Consider the following 27830-nt stretch of genomic DNA (forward strand, 5'->3'; position numbering starts at 1 on the left):
AAACTTGACATAATGGCTTGGTCTAAGATAAGTGACATCCTTCGGAATCTGAAATGTGCGGTCCTGTCGTCCCCAGCCACAGCACAACCTGCGGCTCCGCGTTTGGCTGCTCGGCACACAGGCTCACCAGGGAAATGTGTGTGCAGGTGTAACATGCCAAGATTCACCTGCACACACCCGACAGCGGGAGCTCTGCCTTCTTGCATTTAACACTATTACGGAAAGTGTGTAATAATTAACAATAAATACCTTCCGAGATCGGATTCTATTTTAGCTTGAGAACAGCTTGTCACTCTGATGGTGTACTACAGCTTTCAGGAAAAGTAAATTGCTGCTGGGATGTGCGTAATTTGCTTCGGGTGAGACTTGCGTCGTTACGAGAAGCTGGAGCACCGTGGGGTTCGAGCACCAAAAGCAGCGTGGTCCAAGCAGCTTCCCACGGAACCTGGCTGTGGCGATGCAGCCATCCAGCGCCTCGGACCCTCCAGCCATGCATCCCGCCGTCTCCTCGCTCCCCAGAGGGAGCAGCCCCAGCCCTGCCCTGCTGTGACCCGGACCAAAGCGGCGCGGCTGAGGGGCGAGCGCGCTGCTTTCCGCGGGCGGCTCTCCACAGTGCTCCGGGCGCCCACGCGGCGTGACAAGGAGCCGCCCGGATCCAGGCGCCCGCTCCGCGCCCTGCCCGGCCCCGGGCAGCGGGCGGGGGCCGCGGCCGGGGAAGGGGCCGGGCGGCGGGGGTGGGTGGGCCCGGCCCCCCCGCGGCCGCGCTGCCTCGTGGCGGGCGCAGCCGTTGCGCCGCCGCTCAGAGCGGGCAGGCGGGCGGCGCGCACGGAGGGGCCGCCGCGCCGTGAGGGGCGGGAGAGCGCGGCGCCGCGGCGGGGAGCCCCCGGCGCTGCCCGCCCAGCATGCTGCGCAAGGTAAGCACCGCGTCCGCCGTCCGGCTCCGGGCGCCGACCCGGGCGAGTCCGGGCGGGGACGGGAGCGGGGGCAGCGGCGGGTCCGCCGGGGCCCCGCCAGGTGGCGCCTTGGCGCCGGGCGGCCCGCGGGGCAGTTGCGCCCGTGAGGGCGGGCGGGGCGCGGAGCCGCGGGCGCGGTGCGAGGGGCGCGGTCCCAGGTGCGGGCAAACTTTGCCTCCCCGGGCGGGCCGTGCTCCGCCCGGAGTTGCCATGGCTGCCGCCGGCGGCGGAGAGCCGGGGTGCGGGGTCTCTCCGCAGGCCGCCGCCGCTGGCCGCGAACGCGGCTGCGGCGGCGCGGGGCGAGCGCCGAGCGGCCGGAGGCGCCCGGGGCTGCGGGCGGGAGCGGCGGCGGGGCGGGCGGCCGGGGGCTTCCCCTGCTGCTATTGTTCCCTACACGGCCGCAGAGGATCCCTTGGCTGCGAGATCTCGGGCGCGGATAGACTTGGGCAAAGGGAAGAGCTGTCCATCCACACTAGGCAGCGGCGCTGGCGGTGCTGTGTGCAGGCGAACGCAAGGCTCTCATGACTGCCCAAGGCACTGCTAAAAGGTGTAGAAAAATAACCTGAAGCTCTTAGCCGAGGAGAGCGTGGTACCTAACCAGACCCCACGTCGGAACTGAAACCAAAGACTATTAAAGTCAGTAGGGATCCTTCCCCTGACATCTAGCTCCAGTCACAGTTCTCACTGCTCCTTCCAAAAAGGCAAGCTCCCCGTCTAGGTAGACTTGGGCTGCATCCTGAAACAGGCTGTAGCAGGATAGTGCCAGTGTAGAAGGCACGTTATCAAAAGAGTGAATCACGCAACTGCCCAGGCTTCTTGTCCCGCTGTTGTTCCTGTCTTGCTCCCATTTTTTGTGACCTTTCCAAATTTTGTTACATCCTTAGGCCCATTAGCCTAAATGTGCCCGAGCTCAGACAGCTGGAGTAGTAGGACATCTCTCAAAATTCATGTTAAAAGATGTAGGAAATCTCTTCCATCAGTTCCTGATGAATGAGGTGGTTGGAGCCTGGGATCCTCTTCAGCTGTGCTCAGCCACAGATCCAGGTTGCAAAGGCTATGCTTGGTTTGGCAGTGCCGAGGGAACACAGATAAGCAAGATGATTTCTCTTTGTTTTGGGAGGAACCCTTCGCTTAGCTGGACTCCCTAAGCCTGATATTGCTAATCCCTTTTACAAATAGCAGTATTTTACACTTAGTGTTAATTATTGTGTGTTTGTTGTATGGTTTGGACAAGCTGGTTAAGAGAAAGCTGAATAATTCTATCCTTTCATAGTGAATAATGTGGAACAAATGCTTTATTTGAATTTTATCTTCTTCCACTGCCCATCATAGTCCTTTGCTACAAGGAGAGGAAATGCACAGGTGGTGGTCAAGATTTTATATTAAGGATTTATCAAAGGGTGAAATTACCTTGGGATTTGTGGATACAAGGTATTTGAGCCTTGTTTCTTTTTCTTACTTTATTCTGTGGCTGCTCAAGGGCTGAATTGGGCTTTGAGGGTTGGTTTATGCTGTCATCCTGTTGTGTGCTGCATGTGTATGAGCTGTCCATCACAGACTGACCTCCATGTGAATTATGAGCCACTTATGCTAAATTCCTCTGCTGTACACAACTAGAGCACTGCCAAGAGACATTAAGCTAACTTTAGCTTAAAGTGATAAAATTTGTACTTCCTAATTTTTAGGCAACATCTTAGTGCTAATGAAGGCTGCATAACAAATCATCTGAGAAAGGAAATCTCCTTTTAGACAAATGGAGCAAGAAGTAAAAGGAAATTACAGCTCTCACTTTGAATCAGGAGTGCTCTGACTCTACTTTAGTTATCCCACTGGGCAGCCTTCCCCACTGAGTTCATAGTCCTTAGCATGTCTTGGAAAAACAGTAGTCAGTGTGGGGAACCAACAGTAAAATTAATTTCATGTCATGGCTCTCTAGGATGGACTTTGAAACTTCAGTGTTGACTGCTTTGTCTCCTCTTTATTCTCTGCTGTTCCAGAGGGTTTTCTACAATTTCCATCTTAACATCCTCTTTTTTTGCTTTTATATCTGTCAGAAAGGGAACATAAAACATAGAGAAACCTTTGTTTTTCTATTTTTCCCCCATCATGTGATTTTATGGCCAGCAAGAGGAAGCCTAACATTTGAGACCCCTCTGTTTTGCAGTCCCTAAATGCAGTTAATATTTCAGTGATTGCTTCAAAAGTAAGTAAGTAAGTAAATAAATAAAAGCTGGGCTACTGAGTTGGAAAGCTCAAGCTCTTGCATGGCATTTAGTATGGGTCAAAAACTTTGTGTTAAATCTATACTTTCCATTTGGTTCATGTTTTCCAAAGCCATCTGTGCTCATAAAGGAGCAATAAGTAAAAGAGTTGTTTTGGGTGCCTCATTAACATAACAAAACCCTGGGGTTTGTGGCTGGAGACATGAAATAATGTCCTTTCCTTTTCTGTTTGACATGTAGTGAATTTCAAGTGTAACACAGAGAAAATGGCTCTGTGAAGATGGGTGGAATCAGTGAAACGTTGGTGTCTCTGGGGTGGGCTTTCCCTAGGCTGAGCCCTTGGCTCCCGGGTGTGCTGATCTCCCTGAGGAGCCTGCTGCTCCCTGTGCTTCAGTCACTGGAGTGGGAGGGAGTCCTCCAGGCGCTGGTGACAGAGGCCAGCAGTGCTGTGCAGAGGCTGGCAGTGCTGGGGCTTCAGGAGTGACACAGCATGCACTGTGCAGCACCCTCTGCACTTTTACTCCTGGGTCCAGAAGGACATCTGAGGCAGAGAACCCTCCATGTGTTCCTCAGGTCTCTGCCAGAGTTGTGGAGGACAGCGGAGTGGTCCAGGCTAAGTGAAATCTGGCTCTGTTTGCAGTGGAGCACCACGGACAGGGAAGGATGGGCAGTAGCAATGCTCTGCTAGCCTGCTGCTTTCAGCTTTCTCTGCTGGGCCTGGAGCTTAGCTCAACAGTTCTTACCAAGTGCCTGCCTCTGCTTACCACCCCTTCTGGCTCCTCCAGCTACTTGTGTCCCACCTGTTCTTCACAGAGGGAGCACTTTCTAAAATCCTTGGAGTACTAGCAAGGTTATTGATTACTAATTATCCTGACACCATATTTGAGATGCTTTATAGGAGTTTGATCATTCCAGACACAGTCCCCCCCTTTCCTTGTCTCTACACTCTTTTTTCAGACTTCAGGAATGTGATCGCTGTGTGTACAGATCATCCTGGGCACCCCTGCTTCTCTTGCTCTTCAAGCTGTTCAGAATAGTTAGAAATTACATAGATAGCACAGACATGTCCAAATACTTTCTTGCTTGTGTAGGGAGATAGAATATAAGAAAATAAAGGTAGTATAGAAAGTAATCTTACCCCTAAAGAGTTGCAGCTGGGCTAATTACTAAAGATTAGGAGCTGGCCTGACTTTAACAGGCCACAGCTGTAGCCAATAAGAAGGGTGTTATAAAAGAGTGGATTGGTTGGTTCAGGGTGAACTGGAGTCAGTTGGCTACTGTGAGAAGAAGGAAGAGTTGGTGCTTAGAGGAGCTGCCCTTGAGAAACATCAAGGAGGTATGAAACTCTTGCACTAGGGTGACAACAATAAGGAACTCTTGCAATAGAATGATAACAAGCTTGTATGAACCCTGTTGTGTAATATGTATGTGCTGCAGCTGGATGTGTAACTAATGTCAGCTGAGGCTGACATTTGATTTCATTCCACATGAATGATCTGATTCTTTTTCTTCCATATGCCCCTCTTTTCACTTAGTTTCTTATTAGTAAGAAAATGCTGATGCATATATAAACAGGAGGAAAATCCCTTAGGTTGTTTTCCTGTTTTTGCATACCTCCTCCTTCCTGGTCATTCCAATACAGTAGACTGGCATTGTGGTTAATGGAGACAAGCTGTCTGTTAGATACTGCAGGAATGTGGTGACAGAGAGGACAGGCTACATTTCCAGGTAACAGATGGAAAGGCAGTTCTCCAGACCTCAACAATCTTGTCTGTTTGGATTTGTTCCTCTCAGTTTCTCTTGCCAGATGACCTACCTGTCTTAATGGACCATATTAGGAGTTAATTTATTCAGTCTCAGCAGTCTGTCACCAGGTCACTGAAGTGCATATTACATATAAATTCTTGCTTATGTCTGCTTATATTATCTCTCTTGTTCATTTGCACTAGGGTAAACAAATTTACATGTCAAATACTGCGTGTGTTATTTCTTCAGGAAAGATGTACCTACACTTAGAAATTAATGAAAATCAAATACATCACCAAGAAATTAGTACTTAGGAACAACAAAAAGGAGAAATTAGTATGAGCAGAATATACTGAAAATCCAGGCTGGGCTAAACAAAGTCTGTAATGAAGATGAAATTGTGTGCTACTTCTGTTTTTATTATCTCTCATTTAATACTCTTAGGTGGGTTTGGTCTCTGATACTCAATAATCTATAACTACTCTTAGTACTTATGGGGAGGGAAAGGAAACAGTCTCAGTCTGTTTAATGTTCTGTTTAATTCATAATGTATTGAGGAGGGACAAATATATCTTGCCAGGTACAGAACAGTGCTTGCTATAAAATTTATTCATCAGGTATTTGAGCAGAATGAAAGCTTTATTTTTAGCAAGTTGTCGTTGTCATTTACAACTTGTTGGGCAAAAACTGGGACAATTTGTGCTAATGAGGGAGCATGGCACTGTGGCTCTGCTGGGAAAGAAACTTGCCCTTTTGTAATATTTATCTGCTCAGAAATTGCCTTCAAATAGTACATAATACTGTCAGTCAAAGACTAAATTTCAGGGTTGAGGTAATACAGAGATTTTCCTTTTCAGCTATTTTAGAGGCTCTACTATTTTGACTACCCTCAGGGAATATGAAATGTGTTAGCAGTTAAATCCATGACAACAGATAACTTACTTAAGCATTAGATTTAGCTGAGTTAACATGCAGTCAATTTAACTGGCTAAGGCACAGGCCACCCTGGCATGAGGGAGCACTGAATAAATCCTGGCTCCAAACTCAGCAGAGTGGCTGTTCAAACAGGGGCCTCTCCCCTTTGGGAGAAGCAAGACAGACAGACAGAGATTTCTTCTACAGCTGGGCATGCTGTGACAGGCATGAATTTAGGTGGATTTTAGTGAATTTGCGGTGAATTTAGGTGCCTGCAGATGTTAAGTGCCTAAAAGATCTCATGATGTGCATGAGGACTTCAGTGGGAGATCAGTATCAGTTTTGAATGACTAGAGAGGATTTCCTTTACCTCAAGCTCTCCCCTTTGCGAAGGAGTTTATCTTTCCCATCACTGCTTCTGCTGTGATTTTTTTATTGTGATGCAAGTGATTAGCAGCAGGATTCATCTCTTCCAGCAGTGTCTATGATGCAAAACCAGATCAAAATGGGGTCAACATTTTCCAGTGCTTGAAGACTTGAAAGTAGCAAGGGTATAAGGGGGACCAAGGCAATGAGGCTGAGACTTCAGGCTCAGCAGTGGTGTGTGCTGTGGCAGACAATAGATGATGGAAGGATATATAATTCTACTCACCAATGTAAAATAGGATGTTTAAAAGATAGGGTGAATTTTTCTGCAGTTTTTGAGGTCTTAAGTTGGAAGTGTCATTGTGGTATAAAGAAATGTCAATGGGATATCTGAGATATATCCACCATCTACTTAAAACCTGTCCTAAGATTTATTTTCTTAAGATTCTACAGTAAATTTCTTTAAGGGTGGGCAATAAGGAATCAAAATGAAATGGAAAGTCAGTGGGGTTTATGTATCAAAGTCCCTGGGTTCACTTTCTAAAATGGCATGTAAATGACTGATGTGGTTTCAACTGTCTTACATTTTTATCTGCCACCTCTGTTGATAAGCAGAGAGGAGAGCAAGGCATAAATTGACATGGAGAGGAAGAATAGAAAGTGACTGCTTGTTCAACCTGTGTCGGCAAAAGAACTGGGGCCATCAAATGAAACCATCAGGCCCCTCATGTTCAGAGCAGAGGAACGGGCTCTGCATTTACCTGTGAGATTCCTGGCCACTGGGTGTTGGGGGGAGCACGAGTTTCCATGGATTCAAATTCACACAGAATATGCCCCTGAGGATAAAGTGGACACTGCTGGCTCAAAACCCCCTTGACCTGCAGATCTCCAGCAGCTGGGAAGTATCCTGGGGAGCAGCGTTCCATGGTTATTCTAGTCATGGGAGTCTTCCCAAGATATCTATCCACTGTTGGCCACTGTTCCAGCCAAGATACAGGCATGGATTTAATATGAGCCACTATGTTCTTTACCATCTAGCAACACAGAACTGAGCTTTGTTTTCTGCTGAGCTTGCTTGTGAGATATGGAACCTGTTAGTCATACCCTGGATTAAGCATGTCACCTGAGAAAAGTTTTATGAGTGTATGTGTTCTCACAGAATATGTGCATAATTTGAGATTGCAGTTATGAGAAAAGAAATGAAGGAAGGCTAAGATGTCTTAAACAGGTTGACTTCACTGAACTAAACCCTAAAGATTTGATTAAAGTAATTTCTTTTGTTCAAGATAGCCCTTCAGGGCAGGGGTAGGTCAGGATGGCTGGTTGCATGTTTGTCGAAAGCTTGCCTGTGCCAGGCTGAACATTTCCATTTCCTCTTGTTCTGAGGTAAAGACAAAGCACTTTCTAGCGCAAAAGACACAGAGAAGAGCCAGTTAACATCTTTTCCTCTATATGTTCTCCACTGCTGAAACACTGTCCTACTGACAAGACAATTAAATCTTAACTTTAAGAAACATATATGAGAAAAAATAGTCATGGGAAATAAAGGGGAGAGATAAGCTGACTGAAGAGTAAGTAAAACTTCCAAAAGGCTTTGATAGTCTCTAGTTGTAAGGTAAAAAATGGCTAAAGCTCCCCTTTTCTGCCATGCTCCAACATATGTGCATATCTGGACAGATCTCGTGAGGCTTCAGGACCTTTAAAATCAGGACACTGGCTCTCTGGTCACTGTTTTCCTGCTTCTGAGCAATTGATCTTAAGGCATTGTATTTAATGTAGTTGAACTTGACCTTGAATGCCAGAAACCATCATAAAAGAAAATGCTTCACTAGGCCATATTATTCTTATCAAAACCATTTTGAAATAGAAAATTAGGTTTCTATTAAAAAAACAAAACAACAACAACAAAAAAAACAACAACAAAAAAACCAAAAAAACCCCAAACAAAATCCAAAAAATATATTTCTGAGAAAAATATTAGTATTACAATGAAAAATTAACCTCTATTTGAAGAAAAAAAAAGGGCAAGCTTAAATCTCTTTATTCTTTATGGGAAATCAAAATATTTTCCGGAAGAAATATAAATAAATTTTGCCTTGCAGCAATATAGTATTAATGCTTGATAGTTTGATTCAGATATTCTACTTTTTATTTGTAAATTAGTTAGATTTTTGGGTTTGGAGTTTTCTTGCTGTTGTGGTTTGTTTGTTTGTTTTATTATTGTTCGTCTTGGCGTTTGCTAGCATACAATTATTTGTACCACTAGTCTAATTTGCAAGTCTCCTCGTAGTTCTCCATTCTTTTCAGGTATTCTGAAAAACATTTTGTTACGTGTTCTCATTGTCTTTTCCAGCTTATTTCTGGACAGATGAATAAACACACTTTTTAATGCATTTCAATTATCTTACTTTTTGTCAAGATGTACTTTCAGGTAACACAATTAATTAAAACTCCATTAACTGTGTAAAAAGATGTATCCCCTGATGGCAGACCTTTGGTACTGGCCTACTTGAGTTAATGAGTGTGAATGGATGTATGATAAATATTGATTTGCTCAAAAAGAAAGGGGATTTTAAAAATCTTTTTGCTTGCTTTTTTTGTTTAAGCCTGAAGAGATACTTTCCATTGCTTTTTTACCACTGAGATTGTCTGTTTGGATCTTCCTGAGACTTAGAGCCCGTTTCACAAATAGTGTGGCCAGCAGGACCAGGGCAGTGATTGTCCCTCTGTACTGAGCATTGGCGAGGGCACACCTCAAATCCTGTGTCCAGTTCTGGGCCCCTCACTGCAAGGGGCTGAAGTGCCCAGAGAAGGCAGCAGAGCTGGGGAAAGCTCAGGAGAGTGAGAGTGAGTTGTGTGAGGAGTGGCTGAGGGAGCTGGGGATGTTGGGCCTGGAGAAAAGGAGGCTCAGACAGAACCTCATCACTCTCTACAGCCATCTAAAGGAGCCTGTAGCCAGGTGGGGGTCAGCCTCTTCTCCCACGCCGCCAGTGACAGGACGGGAAGACAGAGCCTCAAGCTGCCCCAGAGGAGGTTCAGGTTGGATATTGTGAAGAATTTCTTCATTGAAAATGTTGTCAAGTACTGGAATAGACTGCCCAGGGAAGTGGTGGAGCTGCCATCCCTGGAGGTGTTCAACAAGTGACTGGACGTAGCACTAGTGATACAGTTGAGTTGGCATGGAGATGTTTAGTCAAAGGTTCGATTCGATGATCTTTTTTCTGTTCCCTTCTCTGATGTTGAAAGCCGGGCTGGTTGTCAAGGCTTTCAGTGCCACTCACAGCTGCCACGTCAACTACTTGTCTGGGCAAACTGTGCTTCTGTGGCTTGCAGAACACCTGCACAGGAGGCAGCTGAGCACGAGAATAAATGAATGAGAGAAAGGAGCAGGGAAAGGGTCCTTCTGAAGGGTGGTGTTATATTACATGAATAAATTTCAATTTTTTTAATTACTGGGAAAAGTGTAGCCAGAGAGCTTTCTAGGCTTCAATCCTGAGTGTTGTCATTGCAGAAACTGTGTAGAATGAGTTGAGGGTGTGAAGAATAAAATATCCCTAGCCTTGGGTGATAATAGAAGCCTTTCTGTTCTGGTAGTTATTTATCATTCATTCTTTTAATGTGTGATTCAAGAGGTTTTTTTAATCCAAGAGTAGTTTTTAACTGAGTCCTACAATAGGTGACTTGTTTCAACTACTGTTTTCAGACTCTAAAAAGTAGGAGTGCAGATTTAGCAAGCAAGAATGTGTATCTACATATATAATACTCGGGTAATTCATGCATGTTGAGACAAAAATAACAGATTTGTATCCTAATACACTGGCATACCAGTTCTAGGGGTGGGACTGAGTCAAGACTTTTGTACTTGGAGCCTCTGCTGCCAGACTACAGAAATTGAATAACTGAAAAAAAAGGTGAAGTTACTTTTATTCAGTACTCTCTTACAGCAATACAGCATTGGTGGAGAATAAAGGAATCTGAAGTCCCTGGTAGTGGATAGTAATCTAATGTAAATCCTCAGGCAAGATAAGTTAATGTATTCTCGGCATGGTGCCTGGAGTAGGATGGGGGGGAGGAATGGGAAGGGGTGAATCAGCTCTCATGTTTTGCAAGATCCTGCCTTCTAGTTCAATATTGTCTTGTTTTCTTTGCCTAAATTTATTCCTGACAGGTGGTGACAGAATGTTTTCATTAAAGAAGTTTCCTAGAATTGCAGAAATCATATAAATTCTCCTGTGGCAAACTAGCATTCAGACTTACGAGTGGCCATATTCTTTTTGCTAGCTCTTAAAAGCTTAGAAATTCCTCATTGCTGCCTAAAATCCCTTTTTTCCCTGGGCCTCATTATCCAGCAGTGCAAGGCAGAGAGTGCAGAAGTGCAACTCCTGCTGCTGACCCATGCACAGAGGGGGAGCAGCTGCCTGCAGGAGTCCTGGGCAGCTGCAGTCAGGTTGAACCTTGTCCCTGACACTGCAGTTATCCTGACCCCAGGTGGGCTTGAGGCAGTGCCAGCATGTGTCCTGACCTGCTTTTGCACTGCTTGATGTTGAATTATGGATCCCCTATGACATTGTTCTGCTAGAGCCTCTCAGGGATGGGTATACAGTTTTAGAACTGCTGTCAAGAGAGGGCAAGCTGGTGCTTTGACAAGCTGGGCATAGGAAACAGTGCTATAAGAATGCTGCTGTAGTAACACAGGTTGTTAGCACTTGCAGAGGGTGCTTGTGCCTCCTTGGTGCACAGCTGGTGGAGCCAGAGTAGATCCCAGGGGACAAACCCACGGCTGTTTGCGTGGGGGGTAGCTGTGCCTCACTTCATGTGTCCTTGAGAGCTGGTGGCTTGAGTTTATTGGAACCTGCCCTGCCTGCTCTGGTTTCCCACTTGTGGTTCCTCAGTGAATGTGGATGAGAATGTGGGATCACTGTCAGACTGTGGGGACAGATGAAAAAAAGACTATCTGTGCCTGATAAGTCAACCAGAGAGCTCCTGTTTCCAGCTCTAGGTCCAGGGACTGTATGTGGACCAGGTTTCCATGGGTGAAGTGGGACAGGGGAGAGGAAGAGGAGCTGCCTGATGAACCAAGTGCTGGGGTCATTATTCTCAGCAATGCTGAGCACAGTGGAGGAGGTTTTTGAATGCTGGTTCTGGTGTGCTGATCCACCACCTCCAGAATATCCTGCCTGTAACAAGTGCTCAGGTGTTCAGGCTGCGTTTTCTGTTCTCTGTGATAACTATATTTAGACAGAATACAATTTAAGTGGAAGACACAAATCACTGAATCAGAGGGAGTCATGGCGTTGAATCAAATGAAGAAAAAGTAATAGTTTCCCCAGTCAGTTCACTTGTTTCTTGCTTCTGGGGTCCATTTTGATTTCATAAGCACATTCTCTTACTTGGCACTGCATCTATAGGAATTTTTAAAGTATGTGTGTGTTCTTAGTATTTTTGCTGTGCTTGAGATCAGCACTGTTAACCTTACTCATTGGAATGGTTCAGTCCCCTGGGCCTGTACAGCAGTCCTGCTCCTCCACAGGACTGATTTTGGCAAACAGCTTTAGAGATGCTAATGAGGGTGATGGAACAGGAGAGGTACCACATGGCTGAGTGTGCATTAAAAAGTCCTTGCCTTGATAGAACTTAAAGCTTGTAGGACTTCCCATCTTCAGAGTTCTTATAAGCATTAATGAAGCCTCATGACACCACCATGAAGTGATGTAAATATGTATTATCACTATAGTACATGGGAAGACAAGAGAGAAAATTTTCTTGTGCAAAGATTGCCAGAGAAACCAAGGGGAAAACCTATAGTTTTAAATGACTGTCTTATCCTAGACAACTGGAAATTGCCTTTCTAAGTTGCTGTGTTGTAAAAGCACACACTTGTGTAGGCACATGCATCAGTGCTCTCCTGAACAAAGAGATGTTCCTTAGCTAGTGCTTGGGAAACAAGTGCAGCTTTGAAATAGCTGAATGATTCTGCAGGGAAAAGCTGTGAAATTTTTGTATCTATCACTGAGCTTACTAAGGGGTTTTTTTTTATAGCTTGTTTAGCAATTTCAGACTTTTCTCATGTGAGTTCTCCTTCCCCATAACTCAGTTTGAAAAGAAGGATGGAGGAGAGGGAAGGAGACAGCACCTTCAGAACACATGAGGGGTGTGCCTTGGGTCTCTGGGTGATAGCTGGGAGGAGAGAGTAGCTGAAGGAGGGTGAGGGGCTGAGGATGCTTGACAGAGCTATGGTGGGAAAATTCAGCCATTGCACAAAGCATTGATGGGACCTTCAGGGACTCTTCTGCTAGTTCTGCTGGAGCATCCTTTCATGGTCATTGTAGGTCCTGGTCTTTGTCCTCTCCTACTGCTTGTTATTGTCACACTTCACAGCCAATGCCATTTCAGTGTAATTCTACCCTTGGTGCATCTACCTCCTCCCATCTGTGTTTGTTCTCTGCTCCTAGCAGCTCCTTGGCAACCTGCCACATGAGATATAATCTGCAGCCTCATGTAGAGAATTACTGTACTCTGACCTCCCCTGTGTTACAAACTACTTCTGCTTCATAGGGCTTAATCCTGCCAAGAGCTAAACTCCACTTCAACCAGGCACCCCTATGGAAACTGCCCTCCCACAGGTGGATTGATGGTTTTGAGCAGTGCATGTGTGGAAATACATTGACCACTAAAGGGTAGAAATCAGGATATGAATTAAGTTTTTCAAGTGAAGTCTGTAAACTAGTTCTAGCTGTATAAAATAACTATATTTTTGGGGGCAGAGGATCTTCTTTCATGAGTGAAAAGCTAAGGTAAAAATGAAAACCTAGTCAGGATTACTAATGCAAACACTATAAGGTATTTATTTTACTGGTAGCGCTAATGTTTTGTGATCAGCTTTCAGTGAACATAATTCAAGACTTTTATGTATGTATTTAATTCAAGACTTTTATGTGTGTATTTATATAGCATAAATCTAGAGATTCATGTGGAGTAGTATCTCGTAAGACAAATACTTAGGTATACTGAAGAACTAGGACACAGATAATTACATTTCTGATCAAATTAATTATCTGCATATTGAAATATCCATGAAACAACCCTTCTGAGGCATTTTAAATGGCATAAAACTCACTAGCTGGATCCCTGCTGATTCCGATGCACGTTTCTACTCAATTTCTCTGAACTGTACAGTCTGACACCTCAGTTTGTTCAAAGGCTGATCAGGTTAATTTGCTCACAGTAACATTGTTTCAGAAGCTACAAAGAGCATTTTTCCTGTACCTTAGGTAGCTTCACAATAACTATTTCTGTGGGCATTTCCCTTTCTACTCTCCTTCCAAAGGAGGTGCTCCCACAAACGCTGCCTCCCACCTTCAGTCATACTGCTGTCCTCTTGGGGTGCATCCAACAATGGTGCACCCTTTCAAAATTACCTCCAGGCTCTGTGACTGGCTTCTTTAACTCTAGTCCCCATCTCCTGCTATGTGAAGTTTGTGTAGCTGTTTCCAATTCCTTTATGGCTTACTCTCTGGTCCCCTTCTCTGGCTTTCACTGCTGCTCCATGTTCTCTGCAGTCAGTGGGTGAGGCAGCTATCAGAGATGTTTTCTTCCCCCTCTCTTTCACTGCATCCCACTTTGCCACGTCTTTCCTGCAAGGCCCCTCAGAGCCATCACCTCTGCATGGCACTGCCTTGTGAATAGGACTTGGGTACAGGTCTCTCGTAGCTATCTTATGCTGCTAGAATGCTCTTCAGATAATGAGGTGTGAATGAGGGACAAAAATGACTCAAAGCGCAGGACTAGATTAATGTATCCACTGTCTTCCCCTGGATACAGTTCCTGAAAACAAAGGGGCAGATGATGCCTCAGCTTTCACTAATACTATATTTGAGAATTTTCTGTTAGCCAGTGGTACAGGCTGCTACCCAGGAACAAGACTCTGGGATGCTTTGGCAGTTGTGAACCTTCCTGTGCTCTCTGTGGGTGCTTCCCAAGAAGATGGGCTGGTCAATGAGTAAAATGTTTGGTTATCCCTCAGACTTTGGTTGTGTGTCTTACAGTGAGTCTATTGCCTCACAAGTACTGTTGTGTACTTCTGTGTTTGGGGTAAACACATGGGATTGAATTCATATTGAGAACTTCTGTGTAGTCCTCACCAGTATCTAGAAAAGGAGGTATGTCATCTCACATGCTGAACTTACTCTGTTTAAGTATCCTGCATTGCTACAACAGACTGAGAATTAGCATCTGCATGTCACATTTTTGTAGCACTAGTTTAAGCCAATTGAGCTGTGTGTGATTTGCCTTCTGGACTTTTCCTCTTGCTAAAAACAGGTGATGATTAGTGCTCAGTGTAAGTTAGACATGAGTAAAATGTTGTTCAGCTAAACAGCTTGAATAAATGGTGTCATTTTGCATGCCTGTTTGGAGCACAGAAAATGAATCTGCTTCCAAAGCTGGATCCCTACCACTGGATTTGTGGTTTTCTAGAAGTTTCTGACCTAAAGCCCAGTTTACTGTATAGTTACCATAATCGTGCTATCCAGCCATAAGCATGTAAACTGCACAGATTCTGTTCAGGAATTACATTGTGGAAATACAGACAGATCTGTTTAATGAGGTACAAAACCTGTTTTGTATGAAATGTATAAACTTACCTTATCCATGAGACACAAAGAACAAAGGATAATTTTGATAATCAAGCTTTCTGAATATGGCAGGACTATTCAATATGATGAGCATTAAAAGTCATGACCTCATCTGGGATGGCACAAAGCTGGTATAATCAAAGTGCTTCTGTATTGGATTTAATAGTATTTAATGTTTGGGCTCCAGTTTGGTAACTGTTGTTAGTATCCAACTCAAAAAGATCAAGTAGGTCCAAGAGCTTCTCCCTGCCATTGGTAGTATTCAGTTAGCTATGACTGGGGACAGAAGAGGAGAATTTGGTAGCCTACTTCTTAAAGAGAGCCAGTGCGCCATTCCATAGTGTACTTGCAGACTTAAAAAAAAAATAAATCTTGCTTTCTCTAAAAGTTATATTTTAAAGTTTTAAAGATAAATATCTTTTTTTTGTTAAGGTTTGGAGCTCAGAATGTTTTGAAGTGTTTTTCTTGCTCATTTAGAGAAAATCCCACTTCATTTGAATTAATTACTGCTCCTATGGTGATATTTGAACTAAAGACTGTCTTGGATGATCAAAATAGGAAAAAAAAAAAACTAGACTAAAACTCATCATATGAACTTTACTGGTAGAATTTTATTAACTCTGAATGCTGATATTCACAAGTTCATCCATCCTCCTGTCTCCCACTATTGTTGTCTTTTGGTTTTTAAAACCATGGAAGGTTTTTCAGCCAGCTGCGGTTGAAATAAACTTCCCATTACCTTGCCAGAATGGTAGGGATCAGCTCAAAATCATCTGAGTCATTGTACTCTGGTGGGATCGGCGTTTACATTCTTGGCATGAAATAGTCTATTCTCCCATTTGAAATGCAAGTAAGGTAATAGAAAGTGAGAACATCCTCATGTAGACATGCGTGGACAGATGTGGTGTCTCTCTGGCTGTTTCATTTAACTGCTTTGCATTCTGCCAGACTGTGTATTGAGTGTGTCTTCTGCTCCATGGGCAGAGTGAATATATGACTCCAAAGAGATGCATCAATGAATAGATGTTGTTTGTCTGTCAACACACAGCCTGGGTCAGTTCCTGGCAATTGCACATCCTGAAGTCAGCTGTAGTCTGATGCTGGTTTATCATTCTGCCATGCAGTTAACTTGGAACAGGGTCTGTGGCCTGTCCATCACCTCGCTGGCTTTTTGAACACTTTGGTCCATTGGTTGAAAGGGTGCCAGTGCAAGGTCACTACTGGGATGCAAAGCTACATCAAAAGTACGTGGAAGAAAGAAAATATCTAAGGCTAAGCTCAGGTAGTTCTGCTATCTCTTCCTAATGTGTTCTTCTGCATAGCTTGTGGTAGCTGGAGGTGGGTGAGCCATACTTTGTGGTAGAGACTGCAAAAAATAACAGTGGTTTAAAGACCTTGCATTGTTCACAGCAAAGGACTGCCTGAAAGCTGAGGAGTTCTTTGCAGGGCAGGAGACTGGCTGGATACAGAAGATCAAGGGGGACCTGAACTCATGGCCTTGTTATTTTCAGATCAGTTGGGCTCTGACAGGACAACCCAACAGAAGGTTCTGCAGTCAGTGAGCATTTATTTTCTGACCCATTTCTTTTTCTTGTGCTATGTAAAACTGGTACTGTACCCTGGCACAAAACCAGCAGCTGGTTCTCTGTGCCCATGGGATTTGGAGATTCAGGAGGGTCCGTATTTTTGCATTCAGGAAGTTTGTTAAGAATCACACATCACACTCCTACTATTCTCTCAGACTGACATAGTCTCCTTTTTATAGGTGGCTTTATATCCCTTTCACCATTCATTTAAAATGGTGGCCAGGTCTAATATAGCAGCAAATCAATAGACACAGGGTATCTCTGTAGTTCATTTTACCATAACCATTAGGAACTTTCTGCAACTCCACTTGCAAAGACTGCATTTATCTGACAGCTTGTCCTGCACATTAGATGTGAACTAGAAAATAACTTGTCAGAAGTGTCTTTGTTGGCTGTTGCCATGCACAGAGAAAGAGCAGAATCTTTATGGTCTTACGTGTCAGAGGTAAAGAGAAGACAGGTCTGGCTGTTACACACAAAACCATAAATTTTGCAATGGCCGTTGCAGTGCTTGAACGAAAGTATCTGAGACATTTTGGTTTTCAGAACAAAGCATAGCAATTTCTGAGAAAATAATACATGTGAAAGTACAAATGCCAATGATGTACACTCTCACTGCTGCAGTTTCTGTAGGATGACTTGATTCACTTAAATTAAAAGCGGGAACTCTGGGGTTTTGTAGAGCATAGAAAATGTCAGGGAAAATCATCTCAGGCAATGTTTTAAAGCAGTGCCACCTTATGGTTCATTTTAGAATAGGGATGTGTCCCGCCCTTGCAAAACACCACATGCATCTGGCTGGGCTCTCTAACTTTCTTAAATGGTCACTGTCTGTGTTTCTGATGGGGGGTGGTGTTGGGCTATACCTTTCACTATCAGGAATAATTACAGAGAAAAAAATGTGATTATTAGCTTGCTTCTCAAACAAGAGCTGTAGCTGTTCCTTCTGTACAACTACTCAGCACATTGCTCTCACAGGCAAAAGAAATCTTCCTTCAAGCCCATTCCTCCCAGATTCCTTGTATGACTGCCTAAGGCTCCTGTTTGTGCTGAGATGTTGCATTCTGACCCAATGGCACAATCTAACATCTTGGTAGCTGCAGCCCATATTCATCATAGCTAGTTCTGCTGTCCTGTCATTCAAGCCATGGTAAATAATTGCTGACTGGTTAAGAGCTTTGAAATTCTGCCACCACTGTTGCTCACATAAACTGAGGATCCCTGAGCAGGGTAGGTTTCATGGATCTGATGCGACCATGCATCCAGGGAAGATGATCTTAGAAAAATCCTTGCAGAAAAAACTGGTCCTCTCGGTCTCTTCCTGCTCTTGTTCCAGCTTGTGGCAGGAGTAGCTGCTGTTTGGATGCCAAAAGCTTGTCAGAGCTGCTTGGTTGTGTGGCTGCTCTGAATTCCTTCTGAAGTCAATTACGTATTGACGTATGCTCCTGTGTTAATTACAGCTACTGCTGCAGCTTGGTGACCTCTCTTGTCTGCAGTAGCCATAACAGTTTGCAAATAATTCTGGTTAGCCTGTGAGAGAAATGTCACTAAATTACAGGAGAAAAAATCCTGGAGATGCTTTAATTAAATTTTAGGTATAAAACTAGCAGTTTCTTCCAACAACTGCAATGCAGAATTCCCAGAAGTGGTATTAAGAAATATGGGTTTCTTTGCTGCCCTGCTGAAAGAGAAGTCCATTTCTTGTGGAAATTACTATTTGAGCTGGAATGAGAAGTGACCCAGGGATGCAGCTGGGACTGATGTTCAGCTGTTACTGCTCTGCTGCTCAGTGCAGTTCACACAACCATCACCACCACCATCCCCAGTGTTAGCCCACCCCTGATTGCAATGGGGTTAAAATCAGCCAGGAGCCATTAAGTTTTGACTCTCTCTGTTGGACTAGCTTATACATATCCAGACTGTTCTGCTTTCTTTTAGGCAAACAGACACTATGCAGCGTCTTTATTGAGCATTGCACAGAGATGGCCAGCCCAGCGTGGCTGTTAAATTCCCTCTAGCAGCAATCCCATTTATTATAGAAGACCATAAAGCTTAGTAATGAAAATCACATCATTAATATTAGCTTAAATATAACTGTTGCTAGAAATTTATCTTGTTCACAAAGGCATGTATGTTAAGGCCTGTGGCTACAGAGAATGCTTTGGAAACTCAGTTTCCTATGGTCTCGAGCCTTTTCATTCATACGCTTTTAAAAATGAAATTAAACGAATATTTTCTGGTTTTACCATGTATCCTATACAGTTCCCATACTTTTTCTTACAGCCTTTGTTCTGTCAAATATTTCCACAGCTACGTGCAGGCTGCCTCATTTAATTTAATTGGCCAACAAAATCAAAACCTTGTTATCCTTCACTCTGGTTTTACAAAATACACATCATATTTGAGCCCATCATATTTCATATCTGCAGTATCTGTCTGATTGGCCTGAAATCAGCATTAGGAGTTTATTAGATATATATAAAAAGACTGATCCTGGAAATCTGATTTTCATAGGGAGCTAGGCTAACTAAATCTAGTCAAAAGTATGGAAATTACAGCCAATGTAAGATGACAAACCTGAAAACTGAAAATACAGTGATAGAAGAGTCCAAAAATGCAGGTGATGAGCTGCCTTGGAAGATCATGTGAAACTCTTCCCATCACTGCTTCCATGATTCAAGGAGTACTGCAGTGTTTACTTCTGAATGGCTGAACTCAGACTTGGGCCAGGTTCTTCTTGGGAACAGATGGGTGCAGCTTTGCTGGCCACAGGTTCAGTGCCAGCACCATGCTGAACGCCAGCTGAAGGTGAGCACAGTTTGGAACAAATTTACAATGTACCTTCAATTGTCTATTTTCATAACACTTGAGAAAACTGTGCTGCTCTGCCTCAGGGCATCCATAGCAACTTTAATACATGGTATTGGTTTGTCAGACCTGCCTACGATTTACACTTCTGCTTGACATTATTTCTGTTTAGTTGATATTTCCCTTTCATTGTAATAAAGCTTTTTTTTTTTCATCTAACAGTGACTGTATGTGTTATACAAAAATGAGAGAACTCACTGACATGGAACTTAATCTTGTTTCTCTGTGCCCTTGATATAACCTTTCAACAGCATCAACACTTTCAACAGTGTATTCACACTCCAGTGCATGATGGGCTTATTGGTGTGACACAAACTACTAGATACCAAAATTATATGTGTTTGGGAAATAAAATAACTACAGCATTTATAGCAGTTTCTGGTAATTTCAGTCCAGATTGAAGTGACTTTAGACACATATGGTAAATCATAAAAAACTTCTGAAATATCTAAACAGGTCCCTGACCATGTATAGCCTGCTGTGACAAGCTGGTGTGCTGATTGCATGGGCTGGATGCCAGAGCTCCCTCAACCAGGAAGCCTTACTCAGCTAAACAGGACTCTGTGACTCTCAGGTGTATAGTGCTGATCATGCTCAGCAGCACATTTGCATTTATGCACTCTCACATTGCGTTATTACATGAATGGAATGGTTTTACTTCTCCAATTCTTTGAAAGAAAGGGGTTTAAATTTTAGGAAAAAAAGTTGACTTCCAAAAATTAGTATATTCTCATTAGAAGTGTGATAATAATGGAGTAATTATTATAGCTTTGTTTTGAAGTCTCATTTGACTTATAATTTTAAGACTGTAAATTTGTTTTATGTATTTTTGAGACAGCAGTTATTGGTGTGGCTTTTGTTTTTTTTATAAACACGTTTTATGGAGACAGAAGGTTATTTTATAAAGTATTTCCTACCTTTAGCATTATGTTGCTGAAATTGAGAGTCAAGGAAAGAAGCTTTTCAAAGATTTCTGCCAGATTCTTTAATGCCAAGTTTTCCTATATGAAAGAAAACATGTAGAGTGTTCAGGATAACACAAGTAGAGAAAGTAGTTTTTGGTTTGCTACTGAGGAGAGATTTCCTGTGGCTGTACAATCTCCTATATTCAGGAAGGCTCGTAGTTGTAGGAAGACTAATATTGCTGGGAAGGCACAATATTCCATGGGGTATTCTAGTGGTTTTCTTCTATCTTTTCTCTTTCTTCCTATTTTTTCTTCCATCAGAAAGAGAAGCCTTTTATCACAGTTGTTTGTTTTAACATTCCCTGGCATCTAAGTATGGTTTCAGGTGTAAAAGAATAACACAGTAGTTTTCCAGCCCTCTCCTTGGTATGCATGGCCAGGTATGAAGATGAGCTGACTGTTACTTGCCTCCAGCATATCTGAGTGCCAGCCTCGAAGGCTTGCTTACACTTGGGTACAAGATCTCACTGTATGTGTATGTGGGTGTTGGTTTATTTCTCTGTATTAGAAAATCTCTCAGCTTTGTGTGAGGTGAGGAGACTGAAATCCATGCAATGCCTTTTTGCATCTGCCAAAGCATTGTAGTTTGTGACACCCAGACTCTGATCTGTTTCTAATTGCAGCAGCAGTAAAAAACTCGGCTTAATTTTATACCGTTTACTTTTTAATGCATTTGCAGCCTCTGTATTGTCTTCACATTTTTAACAGAGGATTAGATTTTGGAAAATTCTATCTGTATCATAAAAGGAATAGGGCTGATTTTATCATACTTTTTACCTTGAAGGTGCACAAATGTACAAGAATTTGCACAAAGGGATTAAACATGCAGCACAGAGAATGATGTGTTATCTGTGCTTCTCATGTTGAGGGCATTTTATTTCAGTTACACCTCTTGGTGCATCCCCTGGAACATTATTGTGGATGCTACAAGCTGTGCAGGAAAAGAGGTTCCATTAATGGGCATGGGTAATTAGTGTTATGTCAGCCTTCATGCTTGTATGGATCCTGCTGCAGGATCAATGTGTGAATCTGGGAGGCCCTCAGCCTGTGAGCTGGAAGTGGCATAGAGTCTAAAACATAATATAATGCATTGTCTTGCAGTTTGTTATTCAGGGTTCTGCAGTAAATTCTGCCACTTGAATGCTCATCACCTGGTTTTGTCTTTCTTCAAAGCCCTGCTATGCTCTAGAGGAGTGCATTAGGATGGAGAGCTTTGGATAGTTGAGCTTTTAGCATTCTGCTCCATTGCATCCTTCCAACATGTGCTGCAAGAGAAAAAGAAAAATAATTGTTAATGAGGGAAATCTTACTAGGAGCTGGGCTCCCTGAAATGGACACATAAGCCCCATCTCCTTGCAGAAACCAAGCTATCATGTCCTGTACCCTAGATTCTCTGAGTACAGGTAGACCAAGCTGCCATAAGCTCTGCATCTGCAGTTGCGATCAGCCCCATTTGTTTTTGTACATTCTGTTTTCTCGGGTTTAGGTTTTGAACAGCTGTTGCACTCTGAATCCAAAGCTTCCAGAAAGCCATGAAGTACCTGATGACTTCAGTGGGCTCTAGAGCTGCTCTCAAATCCTAACTTGACTGCTTCTAAATGATTAGATGAATTTAGTTGGAAATGGATAAATCAGCAAGATCTCCACGCAAGGTACAACATATGAGTCCTTCTGCTTTACCTGTTCTGAGAGTTATTGCCTTCCCTCAGATTAAGGGATGCTGTTTTATACCAAAATTAGTCTGTGATGTAACACTGTAATACAATATTGTACTTTGTATAGATGGATAGAGTACACACTCTGTGCAGATATGTAATTACAGCAAAACCTTGGCTACTCAAAGACCCACAGCAGTGAAACAGAGCAGTTTGTTCTGCCATCTCTAATGTGGTTTCAGATCAGGCCCTTACAAGGGACAAGGGCTCATGGTGTTCTTATAGGCAGGCTCCTTGTGGACCTTCAGGAGACAGGCTCTCTGCATCAACTTTTCTGTGAACACTGCAGCTGGCAGACAGGTAGATCCCTGTCAGGTTTAACATGCTTAAAGGGGGAAATAGAGTGCAGATCTGCATGTAGGCTGCCAGAAGACACCAGTGCCTTCAGCTGGCCAGGAGTGTTTTCTAAGACTTTGGAGGCTTTGAAATGAAGCTGGAATACTAGGAAAACTCATGGAGCAGGCAGTTTTGCCTGTATCTGCTGCAGTCAGTTCAGGTGCTGCATTTTGACTTTCAGAAAAATTCACTTCCTCAAGCTCTTGCCAAATGTGTAGCTCACCTGGGCTCACCATGTTGCTTATAGGCACTTGCTAGACTTGTTTTTAAGGACAAATGACAATATTCAGAGATGTGAATACATATTTTATTTGAAATTGCTATGAGCTTGTAAATTCATGATTTTTGAACTTTATGAAAATAACAAAATCACATTTATTTGACACAACAATAAGGATGCACAGACTGAGAAACTTGTATGTTATGTATAAAGAGACCAGAAACGAATCAGATTCACTGTAACCATCCCCTTTTCAGAAGAGCTAGAGCATGAGTGAACTGTAACTGTACAGTTTTGCCCTTGAAACTGAAAAGATTAGCAAATATTTGTTTTATTCTTTTTCAAAATATTATCCAGTAGCACAGAATAAAGCAGAAGTTCTTATGGGGAAATGCAGTGCCATTCTCTAGATTTAGCAGTGGGATTGTATTACGTATTTATGACAATTGTAACTGTGGTCTCTTCAGATCCATGTTGAGACCTCCAATATCAAGGCTGTGTGACTAAAGAGTTCAGATGCATCTCCTTAACCAGCAGCAAGAGGCATTGAGTTTTGAGCCCAATTCTGTGGTTTTCCAGTGTTTTTTCCAGTAAACACTGGAAAAACCACAGAATTACAATCTATCTGGGCCCTGGATTTTGTCTGATACTCAGATCTTGGTTACTGAAGACCCTACCCAGGCCCTGCCACCTGCTGAGCCTGCATTGCTCAGCCAGTTACAGAGAAAGTTGATCTGTGTGGGTGTTTGTGCTGACACCACCAGCCCTGGGCACAGAGTGCCATGCACCCACCATGCCTGCCACCTGCCTCCAGTGCCTGCCCAACTGCCCAGCTTGGTCCTTCAGTGTGGGGCATCCCTGTGCCAAAGTGCATGTGGCAAATTAATCTCCAGTGGGCTTCTCCACTCTCACAATCCACCACCCCCATGACTGAGAGGGAGGTGCTTGGGGGAACATCAGCTGCCTGAGGCGGCAAGAGGATGCCACTGTAGACCCAAGAGGACTCCAAAGTATGCCTTTGGGAGGTATAACAAACTTCATCTTGCATGCAGTCTCACAGCCACAAGTCTGCTTCATCAGAAGAAACACACTCCTCAGGTCTTGGCTTTATACCCCGAAGAGGGGCTGGTGGTCTGCAATCACCACAGCCCCCCGTCCACAGAGCATCCTGAGGGCTCTTCCAGGACTTCTGGGGGGGGCCATTGCAGTTTTCTGAGAATCATTTGCCCTTCCTCTCCTGCAAAAAAGAATGCCACTTAATGGACTCTGCAAGATATTTTGGCATATTTTAATGCAAAACAGTCTGCAGAAATAGAAGATCAGTTTACATTTAGCTAATGCTAAAACTGGGTATTTCAGTTTCACTTTGATGATGCAAAATTACAGGACTGAAGGTATGACAGAATAAATCTCCAAAGATCATCCAGTTCAAAGATCTATTGTATACTAAACAGTTTACATCTTGTGAAAGATTTGTTGATTATGATTGTTTCTGAACCGGTCTCTCCAAGCTGTAGATCTAATCTTACTTTAAGAGCATAAGGGTAAATGATTCTTTTCATCTACTCTTGCAGTTCAAAAGAGGATGCTTCACAGTTGCTCTTTGATCTGATTTCAAGGTCTGCCACAATGCAGAATTATTTTTTCCTACCTTGGCTGAGGATTCATGAGAGTTTTTTCAGCTATTGTTGCTTCATTTGAACAAAATAACAACATGACCTTGAGGTCCAGCATTCTTTTCTGGAAACTATTCAAAGTCCATTAAGTTATTAAATAAATCAGCACCTAGTAACAGATTGCTTAGAATATGTATGGATGCAATCTGATTCAGTAATAAACAACTTGGCAATGTGTATATTGCCAGGTATTTTCTCCTGTACTACAGGATGGCAGGGCCAGCTCAACATCTGAGGCTTTTGATGGTTTGAGTTACAGGTGGGCAGCGATTTTAATTTTCTATAGTTCATGATGTTTCTGCATGATCTGGAAAGAGGGAGATCCTGCTGAATCAAGTTCCTATTGTGTTATAACATTGGCAAGTGATAAGAAGTCATCCTGTTGTGATGGTGCAGTGCCTGTTTGGGTGCTGCTAGTTACCTACCAGCTGGCTTCAAGTGAAGGGGTTGATATGTCTCCTTGTTTACCATTGATAATCAAGGGTTTAAGATCTTCAGAAGGTAAAGAGCTAGAAAAGGGCAAAAAGGTGTCAAAGATTTGTCCCTTCCCCTCCAGTTTTCCTTTGGCTGAAGAATTTCACTGTGGGCAGCAGCAGTGACCAGTCTGTCTGGGAAGAAGTGATTGCTGGGCTTGGGTCACAAGGTGGATCTGACAGCTGGGAGCACCATGAGCTGGGCTCACCTGTACCCCAAACTATCTCTGTGACCCACAAGGCACTCATGTGGTTTCACTGTCTCTCTTCCCCCACAGCAGGAGAAAAAACAACCATTGTCCTTGGAGGAGGGCTGGGAGGCTGCCCTCATTAGTGTTGGGAAAGACCCATGAAATGCAAATCAAAATACCATTTGTTGTCTTTCACATTAGAATAACTCACAGTCAGAATTTCCTTCTAAAGAGGGCAGCAGTTTATTTAAAGATGTGGTTCACAGTGATGTTCTTAACACGGTTTTAGAAGGACTTGCTTGTTCCTGTTGCGATATTTCTCAGAGTGGTTTGGTGAACAAGAAAGAGGAAGCTCTGAAAGCAGCTGTATAAAAATTGCCATCCAAGGCACAAAATAATTTGAAAACCAGATGGGCTCTGTTACTTCCTGTTAGCACCTTGTGCAGCAATAAACTTAAATTGCTACAACTGTGGCAAGTAAAACTATGATACCTGTGTGCCTCTAACACAGTATTTCTTTCCCAAATGGTGTCTGAGAGGAGCTGAAGCATTTTATTTCTCTGTACTATACAACTTAAATAGACCTTTTTTAGTAGCAAAGGTGATAGCTTCAATTCATGTATTTATCTAGGGACTGTTTATTTGGTTTGTTATATCAAATGATCTAGAAGTAAGAGCTCAAACCCCTGAAGATACAGCACAGTATTCAACACAAAAATATAGGAAGAAAATAAAGTATGTACCTCAGCGTGGGTTTTTTGTACCAGATGAAATATTATTTCCATTTACAGGCACAAGAACTATTTTTATGTTTATGCAACATTATCAGTCCACAACAATGGGCAAATACAAACATAAGACTGGGGGAAAGAGAAGGGAAGGGGGGTGTTGCAGGGTCTGGCATCCTTCCTCATGACACCAGGAGTGCACATCAGCTCAAGTTGTTGCTCAGGGTTGGTGCTGCCTCTGATTATCTGCTGCCAGTTTACCTTAGTTTATGCCCTTCATGGAATAAAACATAAAGTTAAGTTAATCAAATCTTTAGAGATATGAAGTGGACAGATTTTTTTCCAAGAGATAAAGCAGACTTGGTGACCCTATCGCATCCATATGAATGAAACATGAGTCAGATTTTTTGATCTGAAAATCCAAGGTGTAATTGCTTTTCTAGTCACCTTATTTTGTTTTATTTTAATTAACATTAAAGTTTTAAACAATAATATATGATTTTGTTGAGAAGACTTTGAATTTTTTGTTTTGCTAGGAATTTAGAAAATAGTTTTTTTCACTTTGTAAATTCTCATGGGGGATGGGAGAAAATAAAAATATTAATCAATTTTTCACTTACCAAGGCCATCAAGTGCTACAACAGTGATTATTCTTCTTATTATCTTGCCCAAACAGTAAAAGCTGATACAGGAACAAATTTTAGAGAATTTTGTGACAGGTGAAGTCTCTCAGTGTCTTTCAGTATCAGTTGCCGGAGCTGGATGTTTTGAAAATCATGCCTGGGTTTCTGAAGAGTCTTTGCAAGACAGCGTTAGGCAGAAACCATCTAAGAAAATCAAGATGCACCATGTCCCTGAGATGAGTGTGTCAGCTGCATCGCTTTGTTTTCAGCTCTTCCCATTGTGTCAGCAGTTTCACTTCCTTTAGGTGAGTGCTTTTCAGAAGCTACTGCCTTTGTTATGCGAGTGAATCAATTAAACCTAATTTTAAATGAGCATCCAAAATGATATTTCATCTTCAAAGGTAGAGCTCTGGTCTTCCATCAGTGCTTTAACCACAGGCCTGAAGCTTTGGAGCAGCTCCTCCCTTTCCTGCAGAAATCAAGGGAATAAGGTTTCTTTAGAAAAATGTCAAATCAAAGTGTTCCTGGTTACTGCAGACTTGTGTTGTTACCACTGTGTGTACACTGATAGGAGAGTCCATAAATAGCTTTTATGGTATTGTGTATCTTAGTGTGGCCAAGCGTGCTGCAATGGAAATGCTGTAATAGCAGAGGGGAAGGAAAGAGTGTTGCCTTATCTGGTGTGCAACACATGCAGGCAAGCCCTTAGCTGTTTTTCCCTCGTAATTTACATGTCTCCTGAGTGTTGAGAGTCACACAATTTCAGTCTTCAATTCTAATTAAGGTGAAGGAAAGAAAGGACGGGATGAACAGCATCAGTGAGTCTCTCAGCAATAGACTGTATAACATAAGGTAACATTTTCTTCTTGCTGACAGCCAGAAAATAAAAGATATCAGGAAAGGTCTGAATACAATGTATTTTCTTCTTAAGTAAATTCTCTAAGCATTTTAAATTATTGAAGGTAAAAAAATTAGTTCACCTGTAGCCTTTCTTTTTTCTAAAACCTTTTTGAATGCCTTACTTTTGAACTGTATCATTCCATTTTGGTAATTGCTCCCAGAGTCTTGGTATAAACTCTACAAATACCTCAGGAAGTACTAAGAAAGGCCCAACCTGTACCTTGGAGAGGACCACTGTGAGAGACTGATCATGATACAGGGCAGTGTCAATTACAGGAATGTTTCTGTATCAGATAAAGCTATATGACTGTATACTTTGAAGCCACTTTGATCCAGGGTTATGTGGGTAAAAATACAGCTCTTAAAACTGGCTGTTTTAAGCTGAAACCATTAAACTTGTATATATGTATAAACTCCAAGACATGTGCAGAGGATATTCTGAACGGGCAGATATGTCAACAGACCACATTCACCTTAAGGACTGAATTCCTCATTCCTTTTCCTTCTATAGGATGGGTTTTTTCACGTCTACGTGTAGTGAGTGACAGTGTTTCATACTGAATTTACCCAGAGCAACACAGTCCAGACTTTGATGAAGTGCTTAGGCAGTCTAGATGTGTTATCCTGCTTGTTGTGGAGCATTGTTTCTGTTTTTAGACAGGCATGTATTGATCTAGACAAACCAGAACCCATCAAATGATAGTGTTTGTAAGT

At 42.8% G+C, this 27830-nt stretch overlaps 1 protein-coding gene across 1 annotated transcript in view; it reads left to right on the forward strand.

Moving 5' to 3' along the window:
* Nucleotides 1-812: 812 nt before the first annotated feature.
* The window catches only part of TMCC3 (transmembrane and coiled-coil domain family 3), a 129713-nt gene continuing 102695 nt past the window's right edge, over nt 813-27830 (forward strand). The window contains exon 1 of the mRNA XM_030960300.1: nt 813-914. Coding sequence (XP_030816160.1) covers nt 903-914 — 12 coding nt within the window. The 5' untranslated portion in view covers nt 813-902. The remainder of the gene's footprint in view (nt 915-27830) is intronic.

The sequence above is a fragment of the Camarhynchus parvulus genome, chromosome 1A (assembly GCF_901933205.1).
Source record: "Camarhynchus parvulus chromosome 1A, STF_HiC, whole genome shotgun sequence".
NCBI classification, from domain to species: domain Eukaryota; kingdom Metazoa; phylum Chordata; class Aves; order Passeriformes; family Thraupidae; genus Camarhynchus; species Camarhynchus parvulus.